Raw genomic sequence first — 24531 nt, forward strand, 5'->3', positions numbered from 1 at the left:
GTTATTGATATTTCTCCCAGCAATCTTGATTCCAGCTTGTGCTTCTTCCAGCCCAGCGTTCCTCATGATGTACTTTGCATATAAGTTAAATAAGCAAGGTACTTTGCCTATATTATTGAATGAATATACTGCTGCTGCTGCTGCTAAGTCACTTCAGTCGTGTCCGACTCTGTGTGACCCCATAGACGGCAGCCAACCAGGCTCCCCCGTCCCTGGGATTCTCCAGGCAAGAACACTGGAGTGGGTTGCCATTTCCTTCTCCAATGTGTGAAAGTGAAAGTGAAAGTGAAGTCGCTCAGTCGTGTCCGACTAGTAGCGACCCCATGGACTGCAGCCCACCAGGCTCCCCCGTCCATGCGATTTTCTAGGCAAGAGTACTGGAGTGGCTTGCCATTGCCTTCTCCGGAATGAATATACTACAATGTATTTATCTATTGTATTGTTGATGGACATTCGGGAGCCATTACGAATAATGACGCTAGAGACATTCTTGCATATACATTTTCATGCTCACTGCATGCATGTTTTTATGGGTTGGTTGGTTGGTTTAGTCACTAAGTCATGTGGGACTCTTGGGACCGCATGGACTGTAGCCTGCCAGGCTCCTCCGCCCATGGGATTCTCCAGGCAAGAATTCTGGAGTGGGTTGCCATTTTCTTCGCCACTTTTATGGGTTAGTGGTCCTAAGATGATGAAGATAACTCATGAAGAAGTTTCATTGTACGTTTCACACTTAGATCTACAACTAACCTGGAATGCATATTTATATGAGATGTGATGTGAGAGACAGGCTCAAGTTTCTTTTTTCTTCTTCCTCCATAGATATCCAACTGACCTAGCACCATTAACTGAAAATACCGTCCTTTCCCCGTGCTCTGCAGCGCCACCTCTGAAATAAATGAACTGTGGCTTAGTGGTAAAGAATTTGCCTACCAATGCAGGAGACTCAGAAGACATGGGTTGGATCTCTAGGTCGGGAAGATCCCCTGGAGGAACCGGCAACCTACTCCAGTCTTCCTGACTAAAAAAATCCCTTGGAGAGAGAAGCCTGCCGGGCCATAGTCAATGGGTTCGCAGGGTCCCACACGACTGAGCACAAACACACACGTCCATACACACGTAGACTTGTTTCTGGACTCTCCATTCTGTCTCACCATCTATGTATCTTAATCGTCCCACTTAATCTTCTTTTCAATATTTTTCTCGGTTATTCTTGACCCTCAGAATTTCTGCATAGATTTTAGGCTCCTCTCTGAGAATGAGATGGCTGGATGGGATCACCGACTCGATGGACATGAGTTTGAGTGAACTCCGGGAGTTGGTGATGGACAGGGAGGCCTGGCGTGCTGTGGTTCATGGGGTCGCAGAGAGTCGGACACGACTGAGCGACTGAACTGAACTGAACTGAACTGGGTTTACGGGTGGTCGGATCCCGGCTCCTGACCAGGTGCCTGGAGCACAGTAGGACCTGAATGAATGGCTGAAGTGTGAATAGGAGTAACCTCGTGACCTTTCGGCAGCCCCACCTCCACCCCCACACTTCTATCCCGCTGCCCCGCCTCCCTCTCCCCCGCCCAGGCGCGCGGGCACACTGCCAGGAGGCGTGCTCCTCGGCCGAGCGCGTCATTTTCCTCCCGGACTCCGGTGGCTCGGGAGCCGCTTCTCCCCGCCCCGCCCCCGGCTCGCCCCGCCCCGCTCCCGGATCGCCCCGCCCTGCTCCCGGATCGCCCCGCCCCGCCCCGGATCGCCCCGCCCCGCTCCCGGCTCGGCTCGCCCCGCCCCGCCCCCGGATCGCCCCGCCCCGCCGGAAGGACGGTCTGGCAACCTCCTGAACTTGGTGGTGGCAGCGCGGATGGAGGTGGCGGAGGTGGCGGCGGTGGCGGTGGCGGCGGCAGCTGGGACGGGGGCTCCGGGAGGGGGCGACGCAGGCATGGACTCCCGGCTGGACCAGGAGACGGCCCGGTGGCTGAGATGGGACAAGGTGAGGGGTCCCTTGGGGCCGGGAGCGCCCGGGGGAGGTGCGGGGTCCCCTTTCCTGTGGCGAGTGAAAGTGCTTCCTTCCCTCCCCGCCCACCCCGTGGGGCCGAGCGGGTCCTGCCCAGAGGGTAAGGGGCGGCCGCCAGGCCTCGTCGGTGTGGCCGGTTTGTGGCCCATTCGAAGTTGGCCCAGAAAGGTTGTTCCGGAACCAAACCTGCCGTCCGGCGGGCCAGGAGTCGGGGAGCGAGCCGGGCTCCGGGGCCTCTTCTGATAGAGGCGACCGCGGGTTCCTGCCACTCTGCCCACAGGGCTCGCCCTCTGCAGTCGGCGGTGCATCCCCTAGCGACCCAGAATTGTTCCCCCTGTTCCTCAGGCTCATGGGGACTTGGCAGAGCGGCATTCCCAGGCGCTTGGTTACCAATATAGGTGCTTTCCTTTGGGCCCGCTTGGCTTCTGGCGTTTTTCTGAGGTCTCTGACTCTTCTGGGAAGAAGATGGGGAGCCTTTGGACACAGCACCCTAGCTTTTCACTCTCTGAGGTGTTGGAGCAGGGACCCAGCTCCAGACACCATTCCCAGTCTCCTTTCTAATCTAGGACTCTCACTTCCTATTTGTTGGGTCTCTTGCATCTGTTTGCTTTCCTGGCAGTTCCCTCCGGCTCTCTTACGCTAAACTTGTTTCTCCTGTGGTTACTCCTGTTTCAGGTCTGAACTTAAATGTGGCTTATGTAGAGAGGCCTTCCCTGGCTCCCAAGGGTGAATTATTTCTTTCTAATACTCTCCTTAAACATACTGTTCTTTACCCTCATACCTCTTCCAGAGATTGGCCAAAAAACAAAAACACTTGCTTGTGGGTTTATTTATCAGTGTCGGTCTCCAGGACTTACTTCAAAGACATGAGATTCACTGGGTTGCACAGGACCTGTTCTCCAAGGAGGGCCCAGCACTTGGTTTAATATTCTGTCCCACTTTGAAAGTCTTAAAAATATTTTCAACAAGGAGTCCCTTTTTTGTTTAGCACTGGGCCTCAGGAAGTCACGTAGCAGGTGCTGCCCACTTCTTCACTAACTTGCGTTGTCCATCAGCCTACACAGTGGCAGAGGCGTAGGATATTGAGTCAGTGAGGACTTCCCCTTCACCCTACCGCCCCTGCACTGGAAATGCCAGTACAGATTGTCTCTGGATGCTATGGGCAACTCCTTTTTCTTATAATTCTTTGGAGGAGGGAAAGGTCCCCATTTCTGATAACTCAGTAACTGGCAGTGAGTAGAAATCTTTTAAAGCTGTAATTGGTAATGAATTATTTTCATAAAACTTTCCCTTTGAAGAAATAAAAATCCAGTTTCTACAAAATGTTGTATCTGTGTATACAGACAGTGCCTCACTAGATAGAGGTGAGGGGGTGTTATTCTCATTTTTAAATTTCTGCCACTCCTCTTGTTCTTTCCTTTCTCAGTTTCTTCTTTGACTTGAGACAGGCACCCAGAGGAAACTTCCGGCCAGCTAAAAGCATTGCAGCACTCTGGTCAGATTGCCCTAAGGGTGGCAGGGCACCCAGCAGGTACCCTCCAGCATTTCCACTGTGCCTCCCTCCCCATTCCTTTGGACACCGACAGATGTGTCATTTGCACATCTTATTCTGATCTCCACTGACCTCTTGATTTTTTTATTCTTATCTTTCTGCCTCCTTTGGTTTCTCTCTGGCTATTTGGTCTTTTAGAGATGTTGAAAGTCAATTAGGATTTTCCGAGTCTACACTGTGAATGAAAGAATTACCGGGTATTGAGTATGACCTTGAAGTCTGTGTTTTCTCATTCCCTCCGCAAATATCCGTTGAACCTCTTTTACATTCCAGATCTGAGCCCTAACTTGGGGACACCTGACTATCTGATAAGTCAGCTTGTGCTCTGTGGTCAGTGGCTATTGCTTTTAACTAAGAAGATGGGCTTTTACTTGTTTCCTGTTGAATCTGGAACAATCTGGAAGTGTGGGCTTAATTCCAGAAAGCCAGTGTTTTATTGCAGTAGCATTTCAAAGTTTAATTATGTGGCCACGTTTTGCCTGCATGTTTATCTACTTGAGATGATAGCTGGAAGATAGAAATAAAGTTTGTTACCCTGAATTCTTAATTTAAAAGTTTGATGTGAAATTAATATAATTGTCATTTTTCTCCATTCTTAACATTTTGTGTAACCATTGTACCCAAAAAATGAATGATTCAGGTGAGTGTCCATTTGAAGCAGTCAATGTAACAGAAAAGGTACTAAGTTAATGCTTTTCATGCAGTTTAAGCAAGACACTATATTTGAGGCTTCTCCATCTATAAAACGGGGTTTTTGTTAGTTGCCTGCCTATTGTAGTTATTGCGAGATTCAAATTTGATTGCCAGGGAAGTCTCATGTATTTCTTATTATATCACAGTATCACACATTATAATTTTTAAAAGACCAAAACACTACCAAAGTAGTGTTTTGATTTGAATTCTATAAGCTTATCACTCTGGGAAAATTTGAAGATATTAGGGAAGAAAATAACATCTGATTATTACTAGATGCCAGACAGAAAAGGGTGTTTTATGTTAATTTAATATAAACCACCTCAGAACCACCTTGTAAGGAAGGTTATAGGTTGTTCCTATTTTAGAGATGAAGAAACTCAGAATTCAAGAAACTAGATATTCTGCCCAACAGTATAAATTTGGTGAATGATGATGTGGCTGGGATTCCATTCTGAGTCTTAGACCCCAAAGCCTGTGTATTCATCCTGTTTCTTCAAAAGTGCTTACCTTTGTAGGGAAGAAAATAATACTTACATTATAAAGGAAAACCAATTTCCTTGTGCTCATAATACTTCAGACACAAAATGTGTGAGCTTTTCACACGGAGCAAGTTCTCATTTTTCTGTGGACACCAACTGGGTGTCAATTTAACTCAACTGTGACAGTAACTACCCAGAGTTAGTGTAGACCCCCTCCCCCCATCTCCCCCACCCCCACCCCCGCTTAAGGGCTCCATCCGACAAGATTGCTCCCACTTAAGATACCCAGAGAAGCCCCACATTGTCACCTGTACTTCTGACCAAGCAGCAGTAAACCGGGGGGTCTCATGACCCCCTTCTAGGGTTTGGTGATTTGCTAGGATAGCTTACAGAACTCTGGAAGGCGTTTTACTTATTATTACCAATTTTATTAATGAAGGACACAACCCAAGAACAGCCAACTGGAAGAGATCCATAGGGCAAGGTTCGGTAGGAAGAGGTGCAGAGCTTCAGTGCCTTTACATAGGTATGATTAATTAAATTATTGGCTATTGGTTATTAATCTTAATCTCCAGCCCCTCCCCTTCTTGGAATTCAGGGGAGGATGGAGTTGAAAGTTCCCATCAGCTGATCACTTGGTTGGTTCACAGTAGTCACCTCATTAGGATAAACTCAGGTATGGATGAAAAGGATTTATTATGAATAACAGAAGATGCAACTTTCATCCAATCATTCAGGGAATTTCAAGGGTTTTTGACCTCTTTGCTAGAAACTAGGAACAATAAAGTGTTAGTCACTTAGTGCTGTCCGACTCTTTTCGACCCCATGAACTGTAGCCTGCCAGGCTCCTCTGTCCATCGAATTCTTCAGGCAAGAATACTTGAGTGGGTTTCTGTTCCCTTTTCCAGGGGATCTTCCCAACCCAGGGATCAAACCCAGGTCTCCCTCATCGCAGGCAGATTCTTTACCGTCTCAGGAATAATAAATGTATATTTCTTAATTAAAAAAAATTTTTTGTTCACACCATGCAGTATGTGGGATCTTAGTTTGCTAACTAGGGATTGAACTCATACCCACTACATTGAAAGCGTGGAGTCTTAACCACTGGACCGCCAGGGAAGTCTTATGTATTTCTTGTTATAACCCAGTATCACACTTTATAATTTTTAAAAGACCAACTTCATATTTCAAATTTCAAAACCCTCATAAAACTGAAAAGCCTATACATGTGTGTATATATGTATATGTGGGCTTCCCTGGTGGCTCAGTGGTAAAGAATCTACCTGCCAATGCAGGAGACTTGGGCTTGATCCCTGGTCTGGGAAGATCTCCTCGAGGAGGAAATGGCAACCCACTCCAGTATTGTTGCCTGGGAAACCCCGTAGACAGAGGAGCCTGGTGGGCTACAGTCCATGCAGTTGCAAAAGAGTCAAACATGACTTAGTGACTGAAGAACAGCAATAACAATATGTATATGTATGTGTGTATATCTATATCTATAAATATATGTGTATTCTTTGCAAATACATACATATATACTATTTTCTCCTGTAGGTTAGAATTATTGTGGTTGCTGGGTTTTTTTTCAGCTTTTTCATTGTGTTATTCACCTGGCTATATCTGGCATATACATTCCTGTTTTGCAGAATCCTTTAACTTTGGCATCAGTGAAACAACTCATTGCAGCAGGTAATACAGAAGAACTACAAAAATGTTTTAGTGCTCGAATGGAATTTGGGACAGCTGGCCTCCGAGCTGCTATGGGAGCAGGAATTTCTCATATGAATGACTTAACCATCATTCAGACAACACAGGTACCACATTTTTATACTTCTTAATTCTTAACATTTTCCCAGTGTTAAAAAATAAACTGAAGCATATTAAATTTTTTAAGAATTTATTTGAGCAAAAATCTATTCGAATCAAGCAGTTCTGAACTGGATGTAGTTAGAAACTGTTGGGAAGAAAATATTTTTTCTATACACTTCTGGATTCTTTGGTTGGTCTGTTAATTAAATTGGCATAAGACAGATTAACAGGAGTAAACAAGTTTAATTATATACATATAAGAGCCACACAAATGCAGTGAGACCCAAGGGCAAATCTAGCAGTTGAAGCTGGAGAATGGCAGGAGATGGACTTTTCAAATATATATATGGTGTTTTATACTGTCCATAGGACAGTAGCAAAGGAAATGTTTGGTAGATATTTGCCTGCCATACAGATAGGTCTTTCAGATTTAAAGTTATCTCTGGTAATAGCTCTCTTTCAGGATCAGACTCCTTATCTGAATTCTTTTAGGTTGCTAAGGAAGAGGTAAAAGTTTTTCTTCGGTCTGCCAGCTCTTGATTGCCTCAGCTCAAAATGATCCACATGCAAGAGTGACATATTTTAGGGTCACGTAGTCTGCTCCCCCTCAGAGCGCTCCACTGACAGGAACTAGGGGCAAGACTTTTATAGAGGAGAGGCAGAAACAAAGCAAGGAAATTAATAGATTGGCTCCAGCTCAAGTGGGTGCCATATTTGGGAAGGCTTAGCTGGCTGTTTGTGATTGGCTGTTCTTCAGTTATGAATTCTTCACCTTGAGGCTTTTATGAGTTTAGGCTTTGGCTTGCTTAGTAGGCTCTTAGGGCATTAAAGCCACCTCAGTCCAATGGCCTCCTCATTTAATTAATTTAACTCCAGGCACCTTTTGTATTTGACAGACCTAATTTGGTTTCATTGTGGAATAATCTGGTGGGTTTGCCTCGGCACAGGGTGTCACACATTTACTCCATAAAGTTAGGCTTGTACAGGCAGTGGAAGCAGCATTGTTTTGAAATTCATTCATTTGTTTATTCATTTCACAGAGATTTATTAGGTGCCAGACATGAGGGATATAATAATGACCAAAACAGATTCCCTCAGGGTGCTTCATTCCAGTGCAAATCCACCAACTAAACCAACGGACTTTTATGTTTTTATGTTTTGTTATGGTTGTCCAGATACGTGTTGAAACTTTTTTTAACTGCCAGAATAACCAAGAGTTATTAGTTCTGTTTAGTTTTAATTTATAGTATAGTTGGAAATTATTGCCGAGTTTCCTTGCCTTTATTTGTGAATTTTACTATCGGGGCTACATTCAGCTTTTAGCAATAAACATGAAGCCTTTGACAAAACAGCTGCCGCTGAGTGTTGAGAGTTCTGTCTGTGAGGGAAATGAAGTGGAACAGGTCGTTCTGTTTCTTCAGCTGCTGGGACATGTTAAAAATGAAAGTCATTTTAGTCTGGGAAAGAAAAGGCTGGGAAAATTAGCTACTGGTGATTATGTGTACTTTACGTCTACTTAAAAAGACCAGAGTTGGGCATGTTCTAGCAAAATCCTAAGAAAGAAATCTCACATAAGGTACTGAATTGCCCTGGAAACCACTGGCTGCACATACCTATTAAGCAGTAGGGCTCCCTGAGATCTTTCTGGAGGGAAGACTTGGAATAAAGTGAGCCTGGGAATCTCGTTCTAGTTTATGGATAACATGGGATCATGCTTATGGATAACATGGGATCATGCTGATGGATAAGGTTGCCCTCTGCCCTGTTACTAGGGCTGTACAACAAATCACATGAAACACGGTGGTTTTAAACAACAACCACATTTGTTTTGCTCACAGATCTGTAATGTGGGTAGGGCTCAGTGGGGCGGCTGCTTTTGGCATCACTTGGGCTGGTGTGGAGCCTGGAGTCTTCTGCACACTCCCTGCTTGCTGGTCCCTTGTGTGGACTCTTGTCCTATTGGTGCCCCAGATTCATCTGGTTGTATTTAAGAAGCTGGTGGATGTGGACAGGAATATCCCAATGGGAAACAGTATAGAGACTAGAGGGAAATTTTTGTATTGTTTGCCTCATTGATGGAGGTTATCATTTCCTGTAAGGTTCCTTAACTGAGCCATGACACATCAATGATGGAGAATTCATTGTCTTCTGAAATAGCCATCCTATCTTTGGATCATTCTCATTTAAGAATGGTTTCTTTATTTTGAGCCAAATATGTCTTTCTGCTGCTTTTCCATGTTGGTTGAGGTTTAACCTTTGGAAGCTATATAAAGGGTGTTTCTTCTGTTCTACGATAATATTTTGATTCTTCAGTGAGTCTCTTCTGTGGAAAAAGCATCCCACCTTCTCTTAGTTGTGCCCGCAGGTACTCGACCTCAGCAGGCCCTAGAGTTTTTTAGAGCCCTTTGAAGACAATAGGGATTTTAGACTAAGGCTGAATGCTTTAGTCTAAAGTATCTTAGTTTTAAGTATCTGACACCACCCTTATGGCAGAAAGAGAAGAGGAATTAAAGAACCTCTTGATGAAGGTGAAAGAAGAGAGTGAAAAAACTAGCTTAAAATTCAACACTCAAAAAACTAAGATCATGGCATCCAGTCCCATCACTTCATGGCAAATAGATGCGGAAACAGTGGAAACAGTGTCTGACTTTATTTTTCTGGGCTCCAAAATCACTGCAGATGGTGATTGCAGCCATGAAATTAAAAGACGCTTGCTCCTTGGAAGAAAAGCTATGACCAACCTAGACAGCATATTAAAAAGCAGAGACATTACTTTACCAACAAAGGTCCATCTAGTCAAAGCTATGGTTTTTCCAGTGGTCACGTATGGATGTGAGATTTGGACTATAAAGAAAGCTGAGTGCAGAAGAATTGATGCTTTTGAACTGTGGTGTTGGAGAAGACTCTTGAGAGTCCCGTGGACTGCAGGGAGGTCCAACCAGTCCATCCTAAAGGAAATCAGACCTGAATATTCTTTGGAAGGACTGATGCTGAAGCTGCAACTTCGATACTTTAGCCACCTGATGCGAAGAGCTGACTCATTTGAAAAGACCCTGATGCTGGGAAAGATTGAGGGCAGGAGGAGAAGGGGACGACAGAGGATGAGATGTTGGATGGCATCACCGACTCGATAGACATGAGTTTGAGTAAACTCCAGGAGTTGGTAATGGACAGGGAAGCCTGGTGTGCTGCAGTCCTTGGATTCGCAGAGTCGGACATGACTGAATGACTGAACTGAACTGAATGTTTTTAACCCTCTTGAACATTGGGGCCATAGCTCAGGGGTCCTCCAGGGCCAGAGAGAGGGCACTATCCCTATGGAAAGCCTTAGAGTGTGAGCATCTGGTACCTTCTAGAAATCCCACAAAAACAGCTCCCATGTGTGCTTATTACTTTGTATCCCTCAGAAGCTTCAGCAGATTCGCCCAATGCAGTATTTTTGTACAGGAAAAGCTAAAGGCTTTCTAAACTGTCACCACTCTGGCACCAAAGCTGTGAAATATTGCCCTACCAAAAATAAGAGTTACAGTTCATTTTATGACTGCCTTTAATCGAAGTGAAATAAGAAATATGAACCGTGATTATAACCTAATCAACCTAACCTACAGAGTTCTTTTTGTTCTGTAATAAAACCTATTTTGTCAAGTAATCAAAACCTCTTGAAGTCAAAGTTCACAGTTTTCTAATTGTCCATATTTCAGACTGAGGTGATGTTACTGTACCCACTAAGATGCAGGAATTGTGTGTTCCATCATTTCTAGGTGGATGGGAATAGCCCAAACTCTGCACAATTTTTATTTGTATGATAGTGGACTGATAGAGCCTCCTTAAGACCTGTCTGCTGGAAAATAATTTCACAAACAGAATGAGTTTAGATCTGTTAACTGACAAAATCTTACCAACTGTGTTGAATTTCTTTTACTTTTCTTCATATAGAGCAGGTTGAAATATCTGAAATACCTCCTTGTCCTCAGAGATTTTAGATTTGTATAAAATGGGTGCAAGCTTTGAAGGAAAATGACAGTAAAAGTAATGCTCATGACAGCAAACACATAGTGCATCCTTGGTGTTAGATTCTTAGCACATGGCATGTTTTAACTCAGTTAGTCCTCTTGCAGTCCTTAGAAGTAGGTACTATTCCCATTTTACAGAAGAGAAAACTGAGGCACTGAGAGATTAAGGAACTTGTCATTTGCTCATAAGTGGTTGTACAAGCCCACAGATTCTGTGTACTTTTAATTTAGCACTGAACCACCTCTAACCAGACCCAGGCACAAGTCTGTTGTTGTTCAGTCACTCAGTTACGTATGACTGTTTGCAGTCTCATGGACTGCAGCACGCCAGGCTTCCCTGTCCGTCACCAACTCCCAGAGCTTACTCAAACTCATGCCATTGAGTTGGTGATGCCATCCAACCATCTCATCCTCTGTTGTCCCCTTCTCCTCCTGCCTTCAATCTTCCCAGGACCAGGGTCTTTTCAAATGAGTCAGCTGTTTGCATCAGGTGGCCAAAGTAGTGGAGCTTCAACTTTAGCATCAGTCCTTCCAATGAATATTCAGGGTTGATTTCCTTTAGGATTGACTGGTTCGATTTCCTTGCAGTCCAAGGGAGTTTCAAGAGTCTTCTCCAATACCACGGTTCAAAGTATCAATTCTTCGGTGCTCAGCCTTCTTTATGGTCCAGCTCTCACATCCATACATGACTACTGGAATAACCATAGCTTTGACTAGACGGACTTTTGCTGGCAAAATAATGTCTCTGCTTTTTAGTGTGCTCTCTAGGTTTGTCATAGCTTTTCTTCCAAGGAGCAGGCGTCTTAATTTCATGGCTTGCAGGTACAAATCTAGGCTCTGCTATTTGTGTATCTGAAACTGGGCCAGTCATTGAAAGTTCTAGCTTTTCCATCTGTAAAATGGGATTTCTTGGCCAAGTTGATCTGGGTTTACTGATTATAAACACTAAGTGTTTATACAGACAGAAAATAAATAAAGCTGTTATTTTCCTATTGTACCATTCACTTAGTTACTGAGGGATTTCTCTCCTGCTACAGTGTTCTCTTGTGGAAGCAGAGAAAATTTGATCAATTTTTGGTTTAGTGTGTTAAAACATACATACTCTTTTAATTCATGCGGTGTTTTTTAGGGATTTTGCAGGTACCTGGAAAAACAATTCAGTGACCTGAAGCAAAGAGGTGTTGTGATCAGCTTTGATGCTCGAGCCCATCCAGCAAGTGGAGGCAGCAGCAGAAGGTATGTAAAGATATTACTATTCTGGAAACTATATTTTTGTTGTGTATTTTGTAGTTTTATTGTAATCACCATTTCAATAGATTGGTGTTAAATACTTTTGTCAGCTATATTGCTTAACTATAAAAAAGATGGGTAGATTCTGTTTGTAACTTTTAAGAATTCTGGTTTTATGTTTGGGTTAAGAAAGTGTAATTATTTAGACAATGTAGAACTTAATACCTATCTAAGGCAGTTCTTTCTAAGTGTCAATATTATTTCTGGTTCCTCTTCCTTTTCTAAATCCAGCTTAGACATCTGGAAGTTCTTGGTTCACATAATGCTGAAGCCTAGCATGCAAGATTTTAAGCATGACATGAATAGCGTGGGCGATGAGTGCAATTGTCTAATGGTTAGCACATTCTTTAGTACTACCCTTTTTGGGAATTGGGATGAGAATTGACCTTGTCCAATGCAGTGGTCACTGCTTGGTCTTCCAGATTTGCTGACATATTGAATGCAGCACCTTAGTGGCATTATCCTTTAGGGTTTTGAATAGTTCTACTGGAATTCTGTTCCATACACTAGCTTTATTAATAGCAGTGCTTCCTAAAGCCCACTTGACTTTGCTCTCCAGAACGTCTGGCTCTGGATGGCTGACCACACCATCGTTGTCATCCAGTTCATCTGGATCTTTTTTATACAGTTCTTCTGTGTATTTTTTCCTTCTCTTCTTGATCTCTTCAGCATCTACTAGGGTCTCTACTATTTGTCATTTATTGCGCCCATCCTTGGGCAGAATGTTCCCTTGATATCTCCAGTCTTGATGCCTTCGAACTATGATGCTGGAGAAGACTCCTGAGAGTCCCTTGGACAGCAAGGAGATCAAATCAGTCAATCTTAAGGGAAGTCAACCCTGAATACTTGTTGGAAGGACTGATGCTGAAGTTGAAACTCCAGTATTTTGGTCATCTGATGCAAACAGCTGATTCATTGGAAAAGTCCCTGATTCTGGGAAAGATTGAAGGCAGAAGTAGAAGAGGGCGTCAGAGGATTTAGATGGCTGGATGTGTTAGACGTGAACTTGGGCAAACTTCAGGAGATGGTGAGGGACAGGGAGGCCTGGCGTATGGCAGTCCATGGGGTCTCAAGGAGTCGGACACGACCGGGCAACTGAACAACAGCAGCATTATTTCTCCTTCTCACTTTTCTTCCTTTTATGAAATTTTTCTCTTTTACTATTTGTAACGGAGAAGGCAATGGCAAGCCACTCCAGTACTCTTGCCTAGAAAATCCCATGGATGGAGGAGCCTGGTAGGCTGCAGTCTGTGGGGTCACTAAGGATCAGACATGACTGAGCGACTTTACTTTCACTTTTCACTTTCACACATTGGAGAAGGAAATGGCAACCCACTCCAGTGTTCTTGCCTGGAGAATCCCAGGGAAGGGGGAGCCTGGTGGGCTTCCATCTATGGGGTCACACAGAGTCGGACACGACTGAAGTGACTTAGCAGCAGCAGTAGCAGCAGCAACTATTTGTAAGTCTCATGAGCTTCTTCTCATTCTCAAATGCCCATTGCAAAGTGCATTCTTGTAACATCCGCAGACCAATGAGACTGCCTCTTGTAGCTGTAGGCAGATGATGATGGTGATGGTAGTGGTGGTAGCAGTTGTGGAGGTGGTAGTGTTGATGATGGTGGTGTGGTGGTGGTGGTGATGATGCTAGAATCATTCAAGTGCTGAATGCGAGTTAGGCACCTAGGTATCTACTTATTTAGTGCTCACAAAACCTGTAATCTATGTACTTTTTGCTGTAAGACCATAAAATGAGAGAAGATACCACAATTTAAATATAAAGAGGCTGGCACCAGGGGTCAGCAGATTCTTTCCCTAAAGGGCAAATAGTAAATATCTTACACACTATAGGCTGCACAGTCTCTCTCAGCTCTGCCATGTAGCATGAAAACAGCCATGAACAGTTCATGACTGAATAAAGTTTTATAAAACTTTAGTTACAAAATGCCTAGAGCTTGCCCATTACTGGTCATAATCATGTTATATGACCCCCTTTTTTGCTGGAGCACTTCCTCTCGATGGTTTACCATGAACAATGTCATTTCCTGAGGTTGTAAAAGTGACTTCTGTACCTTGTAGTGAATGCAGTATGTATCTAATTCAGGTTTTTATTTAAATTATTTTTGCTAAAATTTGTTGTATTTTTACCTTCTCCTATATAGAGGCAGTTTTTAAATTGTCAAAATCATTTTTGTATTACTCTTAATTCTAGGAATTTTAATGCCTGAGTTGTTAAAGATCTGCTGTTTTTGCCCCAGCCAGCTCCCAAAATAGTGTTCCATGCAGTCAGTGCTCAAGAAATATTTGAGAGCATGATCAAATACTTTGTTTAATCCTCTAATAGTGTAATGTTGTTCATTAGAAGCAAATTGTTTATTGTGATGAAATACTTTACTCCAAGCGTGAAGAAAGACTTGATGCCATGTTTTGTGTCCTGCCCTAAGCCAGATGCTGTGGAAATTGAGAAATATGTCAAAGTGTCAAAAATTTGTCATCTTGTAAGAGCTGAAAGGAGCCAAGATGTATGTGTATGCTACATAGACGCGTATCTCACATGTATCTCACACTCACGACAGTGTGCCGTGTGTTTTGGAAAGGACAACATTGAATCACATACTAGTCTTCATGGCATATCCTGCGTAGTGACAGCTGTAGACAGAGATTTCTCTGTTCTGCCTGGTGCCATGCGACTTGGTACAGGGCCTGATAACTCTTCATTGTAGGCACTGCCCTATGCATTGTGGGGTGCTTAGCAGCATCCCTGGCCTCCATCCACCCACTGCCACTAGCACCCTACCCCGGTGACAACCAGAATGGTCTCCGGATGATTCAGGTGTCCTGTGGGAGCAGCGCTGCCCTTGGCTGGGACCCACTGAGATGGAAGAGAGCTGAGAGACTTGGGTGGAGCCTGGCTTAGCTGCTGTGTGCCCGCTGGACGTGGAACAAGTCATCTGGCCTTTCTCAACTTCAGTCCCATTTCTCTTAAACAAAGGGGTGGAAGGAAATGACTCCTTAGGTTCCTCCAGCCTTAATATTCTCTGCCAGCAGAGTATAATTAAGGTTTTCATCGATCTGGCTGCTGCTCTCCGTCTAATGAAACGGTTGGGGGACTTCTCTGGTGGTCCACTGGCTAGACTCCATGCTCCCAATGCAAGGGGCCTGGGTTTGGTCCCAGATCAGGGAATTAGATCCCACATGCCACAACTAAGAGCTTGCATGCCGCACCTGAAGATCTCGAGTGCTGCAACTGAGACCTGAGGTGGTCAAATAAATATAAAAATTAAAAAATAAAGGGTTGGACCTTGATTTTCTTCTCTGTTGTCACCTGCTCTCCTGACAACTCTACTCTCCTTTTCTCCCCGGTCACTCTGCATTTCCAGATTTGCCCGACTTGCTGCAACCACGTTTATCAGCCAGGGGATTCCTGTGTACCTCTTTTCTGATATAACCCCAACCCCTTTTGTGGTAAGTGTTTGCTTTTATAATTTCCTATCCCAGGATCGGGGTGGGACATGGCCAGGTTTTACCATCTTTAGTGCTCTTGGGATTCAGTTGTTTGAAAGACAGAAGGGCACCTTGCCTTTTATCAAGACTTTCCTCTCCAGGAATGTTCCTCCCACACCCTAGTAATATTTCTCTGGTGTTCAACTTTTGATTCATCAGAATTGATTTCTTTTTTTTAGTGCATTTTTTCTTTTGCTTGCATTCAGAAGATATTTTAGCTGGTTAGCAGAATGTCTTTTGTTTGTTTGTCTTTTTGCTTTTTCATTCGGTTTGTATTCTTTTTCTCAGCTACCACAATTAGGAAACTTCTGGAATCCAAATCTGAATTCACCTCAAACCATGTCTTACCATGAAATTTTTGACAAGTTGGTGTACCAACTTTTTATATATGAGTGTTTCATTCTACATCCTATTCATAGCCAGTACCGGAAGCATGCTTGGCATGTTTTAGTAAGATTTTTATCAAATTCCTATTGTAACAGAGTCTAAAGAAAAGGACAATAGGTACTACGACAGCTGTTCCTTTTCAGTAGAATGAACTTTTAAGAGTAGGGCCAGATGCTCAGAATATATGTTTTTAGAAATTAAACCAAAAGCATAATTTGAATGCACTTCCATCAAGTAGAAATGAGAGTATGTAAATACGGAAGTAATCTCCACTAGCTTTGTGTTTACTCTCTCCAGTGCACTGACAGGTAAGTGCAGCTCCTCCTAGCTTGTAAATATCCCAGTAGATGCTCAATGTCACAGCCAAATGTGGCTCAAATTTTACTGTTTGATGGAAAAACTGCCATGTATTCAGGCATCCTTGGTCTTCTGTACGATATTAAGTTGGTAGCTATTGTTTTTATATCAGACATGAATTAAATAAGTGTCTCATCATCACTGGAGTAGTGGAGTAATTCTCCCTTTTTCTTTGCTTCAGGACAGCTGGGGAAGGTGAGCTACCTCCTAGAGGGACAAGTGACCACAGTGATTTTTGGTGGGAGGAAAGAGGGGGACAGACAGGTAGAACTTCAGGCTCCCTGTGTAGAGTAAACCTCAGGTGTAGCCATAGGGGACCCTCTCCCCATTTGGGGAAGTAGTAGAAATACAAGAGCGGGACAGTCAGCCCTGGAGTGGGAGATAAATGCAAGCTCTGAGAGCTCTCTCCATATTGTCTACATTTTTCTCAACCTTTTACTTAAGAGCAAATCAGGAAAAGAAAAGCAGAGGATGCAGTTGGAGAGAATAAACTGAAGCCGTAGGCTTCCTTCCTAAGCAGAAGGCTTAAAAGAATGTGCAGTGGAGAGTCAGGGCATCATACTGTGTAAAGAATTTTCTGCCTTCACCAAGGAGAAGATAGGATAAAAAGATACACAGGAAAATACTCGCCTTTCTTAGTTAGGGTACACATCACAGAATTTTGAGTGGTGTAAGTTAGTTTTAAGGGTAATAAGAGTATACTCCTTGGATGTGGCACAAAAATATTGTATGACACATTATAATATCTATATATTATGTTTATTAAAGGGAAAATAGTACAAACAATGTATGATAGACCTTTTAAATATATCTAATTTTTTGCTTCAAATTGTTCTTGTTTCCTACTATATTACAGCCCTACACAGTATCACATTTGAAACTTTGTGCTGGAATCATGGTAACTGCCTCTCACAATCCAAAGCAGGATAATGGTTATAAGGTATTTTTATTTTTCTCTCCATGCTTATGTCCTTCCATCTGAAGTCTGTGCCTTGGGAGCACAGGGAATGGATGAACTCTAAACCATCTGGATGTGTTCCCATGTTCTCCAGGTCTATTGGGATAATGGGGCTCAGATCATCTCTCCTCATGATAAAGGGATTTCACAGGCTATTGAAGAAAATCTGGAACCATGGCCTCAAGCCTGGGATGACTCTGTGCTCAATGGCAATCTGCTCCTACATGATCCAAGCGCTTCCATCAATAAAGACTATTTTGAAGACCTTAAAATGTACTGTTTTCACAGGTAAATGTGTTGGAAACTCACCTCAAGTGACTTAAATTAATGTGATTCAACCAAATTATGTTTTCATTACATTTTTGTCCTCAACTGGCATTCTATACTACATATACTGTTATTGCATCTGACTTAAGAGGCTATAGACAAGGGGGTGGCAACTTTTCTTAAAAAGATAGTGAATACTTTTGGCTTTGTGAGCCACTATGTTGCTCAACTACCCAACTCTGTGGTTGCAAGAAAGCAGCCATAGATGATATGGAAATGAATGAACACAAACATAGCTGTGTTTAAAAAAAAAAGTTTATAAAAATGGGTTTCAGGGGTATAGCTCAGTGGTAGATCCTTTGACTGTAGAAGCAGGTGGCTGGCCCCCAGGCTGTGGTTTTCTGACCTCTGTTGTAGATTCATATTTATGTATATGTGTGTGTAAAGAAAGAAAGTGAAGTCAGTCATGTCTGACTCTTTGCAACCCCGTAGACTGCAGCCTACCAGGCTCCTCTGTCCATGGGATTTTGTAGGCAAGAGTACTAGAGTGGGTTTCCATTTCCTTTTCCAGGGGCTATTCCAGACCTAGGGTTCGAACCTGTGTCTCCTGAATTGCAGGCAGACACTTTACTGTCTGAGCCACCAGGAAAGCCGTGTGTGTGTGTGTATAATATATATACATATATGTATATATGTGTGTGTATATGTGCATACTTTTATATATGTATGTAAAAAAAAGCTTGTTGGAAGGTGTGAAATAGAAAATGTTGACTTTTTTTATCTTTCCAGAAATTTTCATTTCATATATAAACATATATACATGTAATATATTAGTATTTCAAAATCGTAGCTAAGAATATAGAGTACATGTGTCTTGTTCTATGCCTTTTCCCCTCTGGTTAATTTTTCATGGATACCTTTCTGTATTAGCTCCCATTAGTCCTGACTCTTTTGTTTTAATGGCTACTGTACCAGTCTGTTTAACCCCGTGACACAGATGTGATGCTCACGGATAGGAAGCAGAGGAGCTGAGTGAAGGGTTGTCCTGCCCTAGTATGCCAAGGGTCCCATCGTTCCTGATTGTCCCCTTAGGAAGAAACTACTGATGGTTAAGCAGCAGAACTTCAGGGTTGTCTCTAGTATTGTATTTGCTGGACTCTCTGCGAGTGGCAGCTCCTGTATGGAATGTGGAAGCCCCACCCCACCTGAAGGGAACTGCCGTGCCATTCGTGTTACCATATGCAAACATAGATCCCGCATTACCAGTTATCTGATTTTTTTCTCCTAAGAAAAACTGGAAACCTAGATTTTTGTATATGAAATTCTCTAATTTTTAAATGCTGGAGACCATTTAAAAATGGTCTGTAATCCAACAAAACTCATCTGTGCATGTTCCTTCTGTCCCTCTTACTGAACTTCATAAAGACTTAAGGGTTTCTAGTTTTCTGCTGTTCACCAAGTAGCACTAGAGTCAGCAACTTTGAGCACGGTTCCTTGAGTATTGGGGGGTGTGTGTGTGTATAAGAGTATTCAAAAAAAGACATAGTAGATGGAATTCCCTGATGGTCCTGGGTGGTGGTTAGAACTGTGCGCTTTCACTATGGAGGGCAGGGCTTTGATTCTTGGTTGGGGAACTAAGATCCCACAAGATGTGCGGGCGCAAAAAAAAAAAGATATGGTGCAGGCATCAGAATTATATATGCATTTATAAAGTTAATAATGATTAAAAATTTGCTCTTAGAAATGTTATACTAGCTGAGGTTCCCACCAACAGAATATGATAACAGTATACAATCCACACACATTTTTACCTACACAGTATTATGAAGTGTCTCCTCTTTCCTAGTTTGTTACATGAAAGCGATACCTAACTTTATTTACATTTTTTAATTATGAACATTTTTATCTTTATTTAACCTATATTTTTCTAAGTATTTGTTCTTTTTTTGCATTTATGAAACCTTTTTGCTTGTACAGAAAAACTGGTGTTTGTTTATTTCAAGTATTGTTTTCCCTTCTGTTGTTACCTTTGGATTTTTTCATTGAAACTTTTAATTGCCGACTTCTGGGTTTCGTGTCATACTTAAAATGGTTTCACTATACCAAGATTATTTTTAGAAAAGCACAACTCTTGTTTTACTTTAAAGCTTTTATGTTACATTTTGCAATGTTTTGTTTTGTTTTTGGCCAGCCATATGACATGTGAGATTTTAGTTCCCAGCCAGGGATCAAACCTGTGTCCCCTGCAGTGGAAGCAGAGTCCTAACCACTGTATTCCAGGGAAGTCCACATTTTGCCATGTTTAAATCTTTTGAATTCTTAGTTATTTTTAATTTTGTATGAGGCATAAATTAGGAAAGCAGATTACATTCTTTCTAAAAAGTACAATTGTACTAACATATTAAACTGAAGAATCTATTTTTCTTTGACTAATTGGAAATATCACCTTTAATTAGACAATTTCTAATATGATTTAAGTGCTATTATCTATCAGATAACTGCTATATTCCCTTCCTTTGTACTAATTAATTCATCTCATTTTAATCATCACAGTAATGTTGAGGGTAGGTTCTGATATATTGCCATTTTATAGACGAGAAAACTAACTCAGAGAGGTCACAGAAAATAAGCAACAGTCTCACAGCTTAGAAGTGGCAGAACTCTAGGGACTTTCCTAGTGGTCCAGTGGCTAAGACTTCACGCTCCCAATGCAGGGTGCCTGGGTTTGATCTCTGATCAGGGAAATAGATCCCACATGCCACAACTAAAGATCTCACGTGCTGCGACAAAAATTGAAGATCCTGCGTGTTACAACTAAGATCCAGGGCGGCCAAATAAAAGTAGCAGATCTCCAGGATTTAAATTTAGAATCTGTCTCCAAATCATGTTAACCACTACGCCTTACTCCTTCTCATATATTTCCCAAATCAAGTTGGATCAGCTTCTGAATTCTGTCTTTTCCAGATTTGTTCTCACTAATCTTGCATATTTATTTTTCTAGATGTATTTATTTTCAAAGATGTGTTTGTTTTAAACTACTGTTGTCTTAAGGAAGACCTTGTTCATTTACTCACTGCCAAAAGAAGTGCACACTACCTTAGAACCTAGCAGTCAGATAGCTAGAATTTTTTAACACTTTGTATTTACATTTTCTATAACTTCTGCTATTAATTTTGATGTTATTTTTATTCTATGTTAAGTCCCTCAATCAGAGCACTTTGCTAAATAGGATTGTTACTTGACAAAGAAAATGTTTTATTTGTTATGCATCTGTATATGGGAAGTTCCATCACATTGTGTTCAAAGGGACATTTTGAAAGTCATATGTGAAGATGGTAGAGAACAGTTGAAGCCCTGGAGCTGGCACTGCTGTGGGTAGGTACTGCTGTGGGCCAGCTGGGAGTCCCTCCTGGAACCCACTGTAGTCGTGAAAGTTGTAGCATGAAACAAAATCCAAAAGTAATTAGATTTGCAGGAAGTAACTACATACTGAAATTTAAAACAATGTGTTGTGGGAGGGTGTATGTTCAGAAGAGAGTGGAAAAGCTTTCTTTTTTTTTTTTTAAATAGGATTTTGAAAGATACTCAGTTGTCTTATACATTCTTATTATTTTGAAATCTTATGTTCTTAGGTATCTGGTTCCTTGATATTTTGCAAACCTTTCGTTTTGAGAGCCATGTTTGTGTATCTTCTCATTCTCCACATGTCTGTTTCTAGGGCTGTGAACAAGGAGACCAAGGTGAAGTTTGTGCACACCTCTGTCCATGGTGTGGGTCACAGCTTCGTGCAGTCGGCTTTCAAGGCATTCGACTTTGTTCCTCCCGAGGCTGTTCCTGAACAGAAGGACCCTGATCCTGAGTTCCCAACAGTGAAATACCCGAATCCCGAAGAGGGTGAAGGTGTCTTGGTAACTTGACTGTTTTTTAACTATAAAATATATCTTGAATATAATTCAAAACTATTACTTTGGAGTAAAATAAGTTTTTTTGCATTTTCATTGTGCCAGACAAAAATGTGATTTCATCCTTGGAAATATTTATATTAGTCATCCATTTCTTAAAGGAACATTCAAATCAGATGTCTTAAGCATCAGGATGTAAAAGCTGAAATTGCTTGCAAATTTAAAATGATGCTTTACCTTCAATTTAATTAATTTAATTTCATTTAATTGACTGTGCTTCTTAATGCCAAAAAGAAACAATAATAGAATGGAGGTTTATCACACAATTTTTATTCCTCAGTTGACATTTTTCTGATATGAAAAAGTGCTATTTAAATTATGGTACCTTTACCCCTTTTATTTTATTTATTTTTAGTATTTATTTACTTGGCTGCCCCAGAACTTAGTTGCAGCATGTGGGATCTAGTTCCCTGACCACTGATTGAACCAGGCCCCCTGCATTGGGAGCACAGAGTCTTAGCTGCTGGACCATCAAAGAAGCTCCCACTTAAACTTTTTAAAGGTTAGGATAACAGTTATACTTAGAGAGTCAATTTTAGTTTGTCTATGAGGTTGATCACAGGGCCAGGCTTGGAAATAACCAGTCCAGCCACAAACACAGTCAGATGTTGGGCGAGTCCCACTGGCACACGTGGGTCATGTGTTGATGCTCTCATTATCTGACCTCTGACTTAGGAAGTAGTATGTGACCAACCAGGACCAGTTCCAGAAATAGGATTCAGTCTTGGTTTGGGAAAAGACTTCTTTTAGTTCTTAAAGAATTGAGTATTTTTGAAGACTGTAGTGTGCTCAGTTCTTGGTTGGAGTGATCTTTTTCTCTTCTTTCTCTCTCTTTTTCAGACTTTGTCTTTTGCTTTGGCTGACAAAACCAAGGCCAAAATCATTTTAGCAAATGACCCAGATGCTGATAGACTTGCTGTGGCAGAAAAGCAAGACAGGTACAATAAATTGTGATTACCTGCATAACGTGTGATATAGTGTCAGTCAGATGTTTCTGGAGAAACTGGATGTATTTGGAAATGTTTCCCATTCATCTTGCAAATGATCGTCTCACTGAACCTCTGTCAGATCCTCTGACATAGAGCAAGTACTGATCCAGGGGCCACAGGTTCAGCAAGTGTAATGTAGGGTCAGCCAGCCCAGTGTGTATTTGGTATTGAACTTTGGTATTGAACTTACTACTTGTTACCATCCCCCTTTTATCATAATTAATGACTCAATGCCTAATGAGGGCAAAGTACTTTGTTTGGTGCTGGCTTTAAAGTTCAACTTTTGGCAAAAGTTTGGTGAGGAGCCAGACCTTCAATGCCATGTTGAATCCCAAAGAAAGGCAATGCCAAAGAATGCTCAAACTACCGCACAATTGCACTCTTCTCACATGCTAGTAAAGTAATGCTTAAAATTCTCCAAGCCCGGCTTCAGCATACGTGAACCATAAACTTCCAGATGTTCAATCAAGCTGGTTTTAGAAAAGGCAGAGGAACCAGAGATCAAATTGCCAACATCCACTGGATCATCGAAAAAGCAAGAGAGTTCCAGAAGAACATCTATTTCTGCCTTATCGACTATGCCAAAGCCTTTTCTCTGTGTGGATCTCAATAAACTGTGGAACATTCTGAAAGAGATGGGAATACCAGACCACCTGACCGGCCTCTTGAGAAACCTGTATGCAGGTCAGGAAGCAACAGTTAGAACTGGACATGGAACAACAGACTGGTTCCAAATAGGAAAAGGAGTATGTCAAGGCTGTATATTGTCACCCTGCTTATTTAACTTATATGCAGAGTACATCATGAGAAACGCTGGGCTGGAGGAAGCACAAGCAGGAATCAAGATTGCTGGGAGAAATATCAATAACCTCAGATATGCAGATGATACCACCCTTATGGCAGAAAGTGAAGAGGAACTAAAGAGCCTCTTAATGGAAGTCAAAGAGGAGAGTGAAAAAGTTGGCTTAAAGCTCAACATTCAGAAAACTAAGTTCATGCATCCGGTCCCATGACTTCATGGCAAGTAGATGGGGAAACAGTGGAAACAGTGGCTGACTTTATTTTTTGGGGCTCCAAAACCACTGCAGATGGTGACTGCAGCCATGAAGTTAAAAGACGCTTACTTCTTGCAAGGAAAGTTATGATCAACCTAGACAGCATATTAAAAAGCAGAGACATTAGTTTGCCAACAAAGGTCTGTCTAGTCAAGGCTATGGTTTTTCCCGTGGTCATGTATGGATGTGAGAGTTGGACTGTGAAGAAAGCTGATCGCCGAAGAATTGATGCTTTTGAACTGTGGTGTTGGAGAAGACTCTTGAAAGTCCCTTGGACAGCAAGGAGATCCAACCAGTCCATTCTAAAGATATCAGTCCTGGGTGTTCATTAGAGGGACTGATGCTGAAGCTTAAACTCCAATACTTTGGCCACCTGATGCGAAGAGCTGACTCATTTGAAAAGACCCTGATGCTGGGAAAGATTGGGGGCAGGAGGAGAAGGGGATGACAGAGGATGAGATGGTTGGATGGTATCACCGACTCGATGGACATGGGTTTGGATGAACTCCTGGAGTTGGTGATGGACAGGGAGGCCTGGCGTGCTGTGATTCATGGGGTCACAAAGAGTCGGACACAACTGAGCGACAAACTGACTGACTGAACTGAGACGAGAGGGCATGCCTGTGGGGGGTGCTGCCGTGCTTGAGATAAGTGTGACTGTGGAGTTCGTACAGAGCAGTGATGGATTAGGAGGAAAGTTGAAAGGTACACAGACTCCAAGTAGTTTTGCAGGTCAAACAGCATGTGTGATGTTTGGGGGACAGTTTGGTGCTGCCAAAAGTTAGGACTTTCAGTTATGATGAAACGGGTTCAGTTCTGCGTCAGTTTTTAGAAACTGAGGTGCTACATGATCAAATGTGAGATATGCTTGTAACCACCTTGATTTCACAAAGGGACAGTTGCAAGCCTGTTCTCTGGCTGATACTGTGCTGAATCTTAAGGAATGCTAAGCTCTCTCTCAGAATCAGCAGTGCTCAGTGAAAATTTGAAATATATAAGCTATTATCCTTGGTGGGCATCTTGCCAGCATGTATCTGTTATGTTTAAAACCAAAGCCTTTGCCGAAGACTGAGATAAAAGCATTTCTGTGTCATCATTGACATACGGTTTTCAAAGATAGGATGTTTGTCTCGGCAAACTGGCTGAGACACGGAAGATGCTCAGATGTTTGTGCAGTGGTGGCCACACTTGTGTTATGTAAACAAGAATGA

At 42.2% G+C, this 24531-nt stretch overlaps 1 protein-coding gene across 1 annotated transcript in view; it reads left to right on the plus strand.

Moving 5' to 3' along the window:
* The first annotated feature begins 1825 nt into the window (after nucleotides 1-1825).
* The window catches only part of PGM2 (phosphoglucomutase 2), a 38196-nt gene continuing 15490 nt past the window's right edge, over nucleotides 1826-24531 (plus strand). Inside the window, exons 1-8 of the mRNA XM_055434493.2 lie at nucleotides 1826-1981; nucleotides 6379-6546; nucleotides 11684-11790; nucleotides 15222-15306; nucleotides 16946-17029; nucleotides 17142-17335; nucleotides 21033-21222; nucleotides 22117-22214. Coding sequence (XP_055290468.1) covers nucleotides 1853-1981; nucleotides 6379-6546; nucleotides 11684-11790; nucleotides 15222-15306; nucleotides 16946-17029; nucleotides 17142-17335; nucleotides 21033-21222; nucleotides 22117-22214 — 1055 coding nt within the window. The 5' untranslated portion in view covers nucleotides 1826-1852. The remainder of the gene's footprint in view (nucleotides 1982-6378; nucleotides 6547-11683; nucleotides 11791-15221; nucleotides 15307-16945; nucleotides 17030-17141; nucleotides 17336-21032; nucleotides 21223-22116; nucleotides 22215-24531) is intronic.

The sequence above is a fragment of the Moschus berezovskii genome, chromosome 5 (genome assembly GCF_049115385.1).
Source record: "Moschus berezovskii isolate FMDL1 chromosome 5, NW_MosBer_1.0, whole genome shotgun sequence".
Taxonomy (NCBI): Eukaryota; Metazoa; Chordata; class Mammalia; order Artiodactyla; family Moschidae; genus Moschus; species Moschus berezovskii.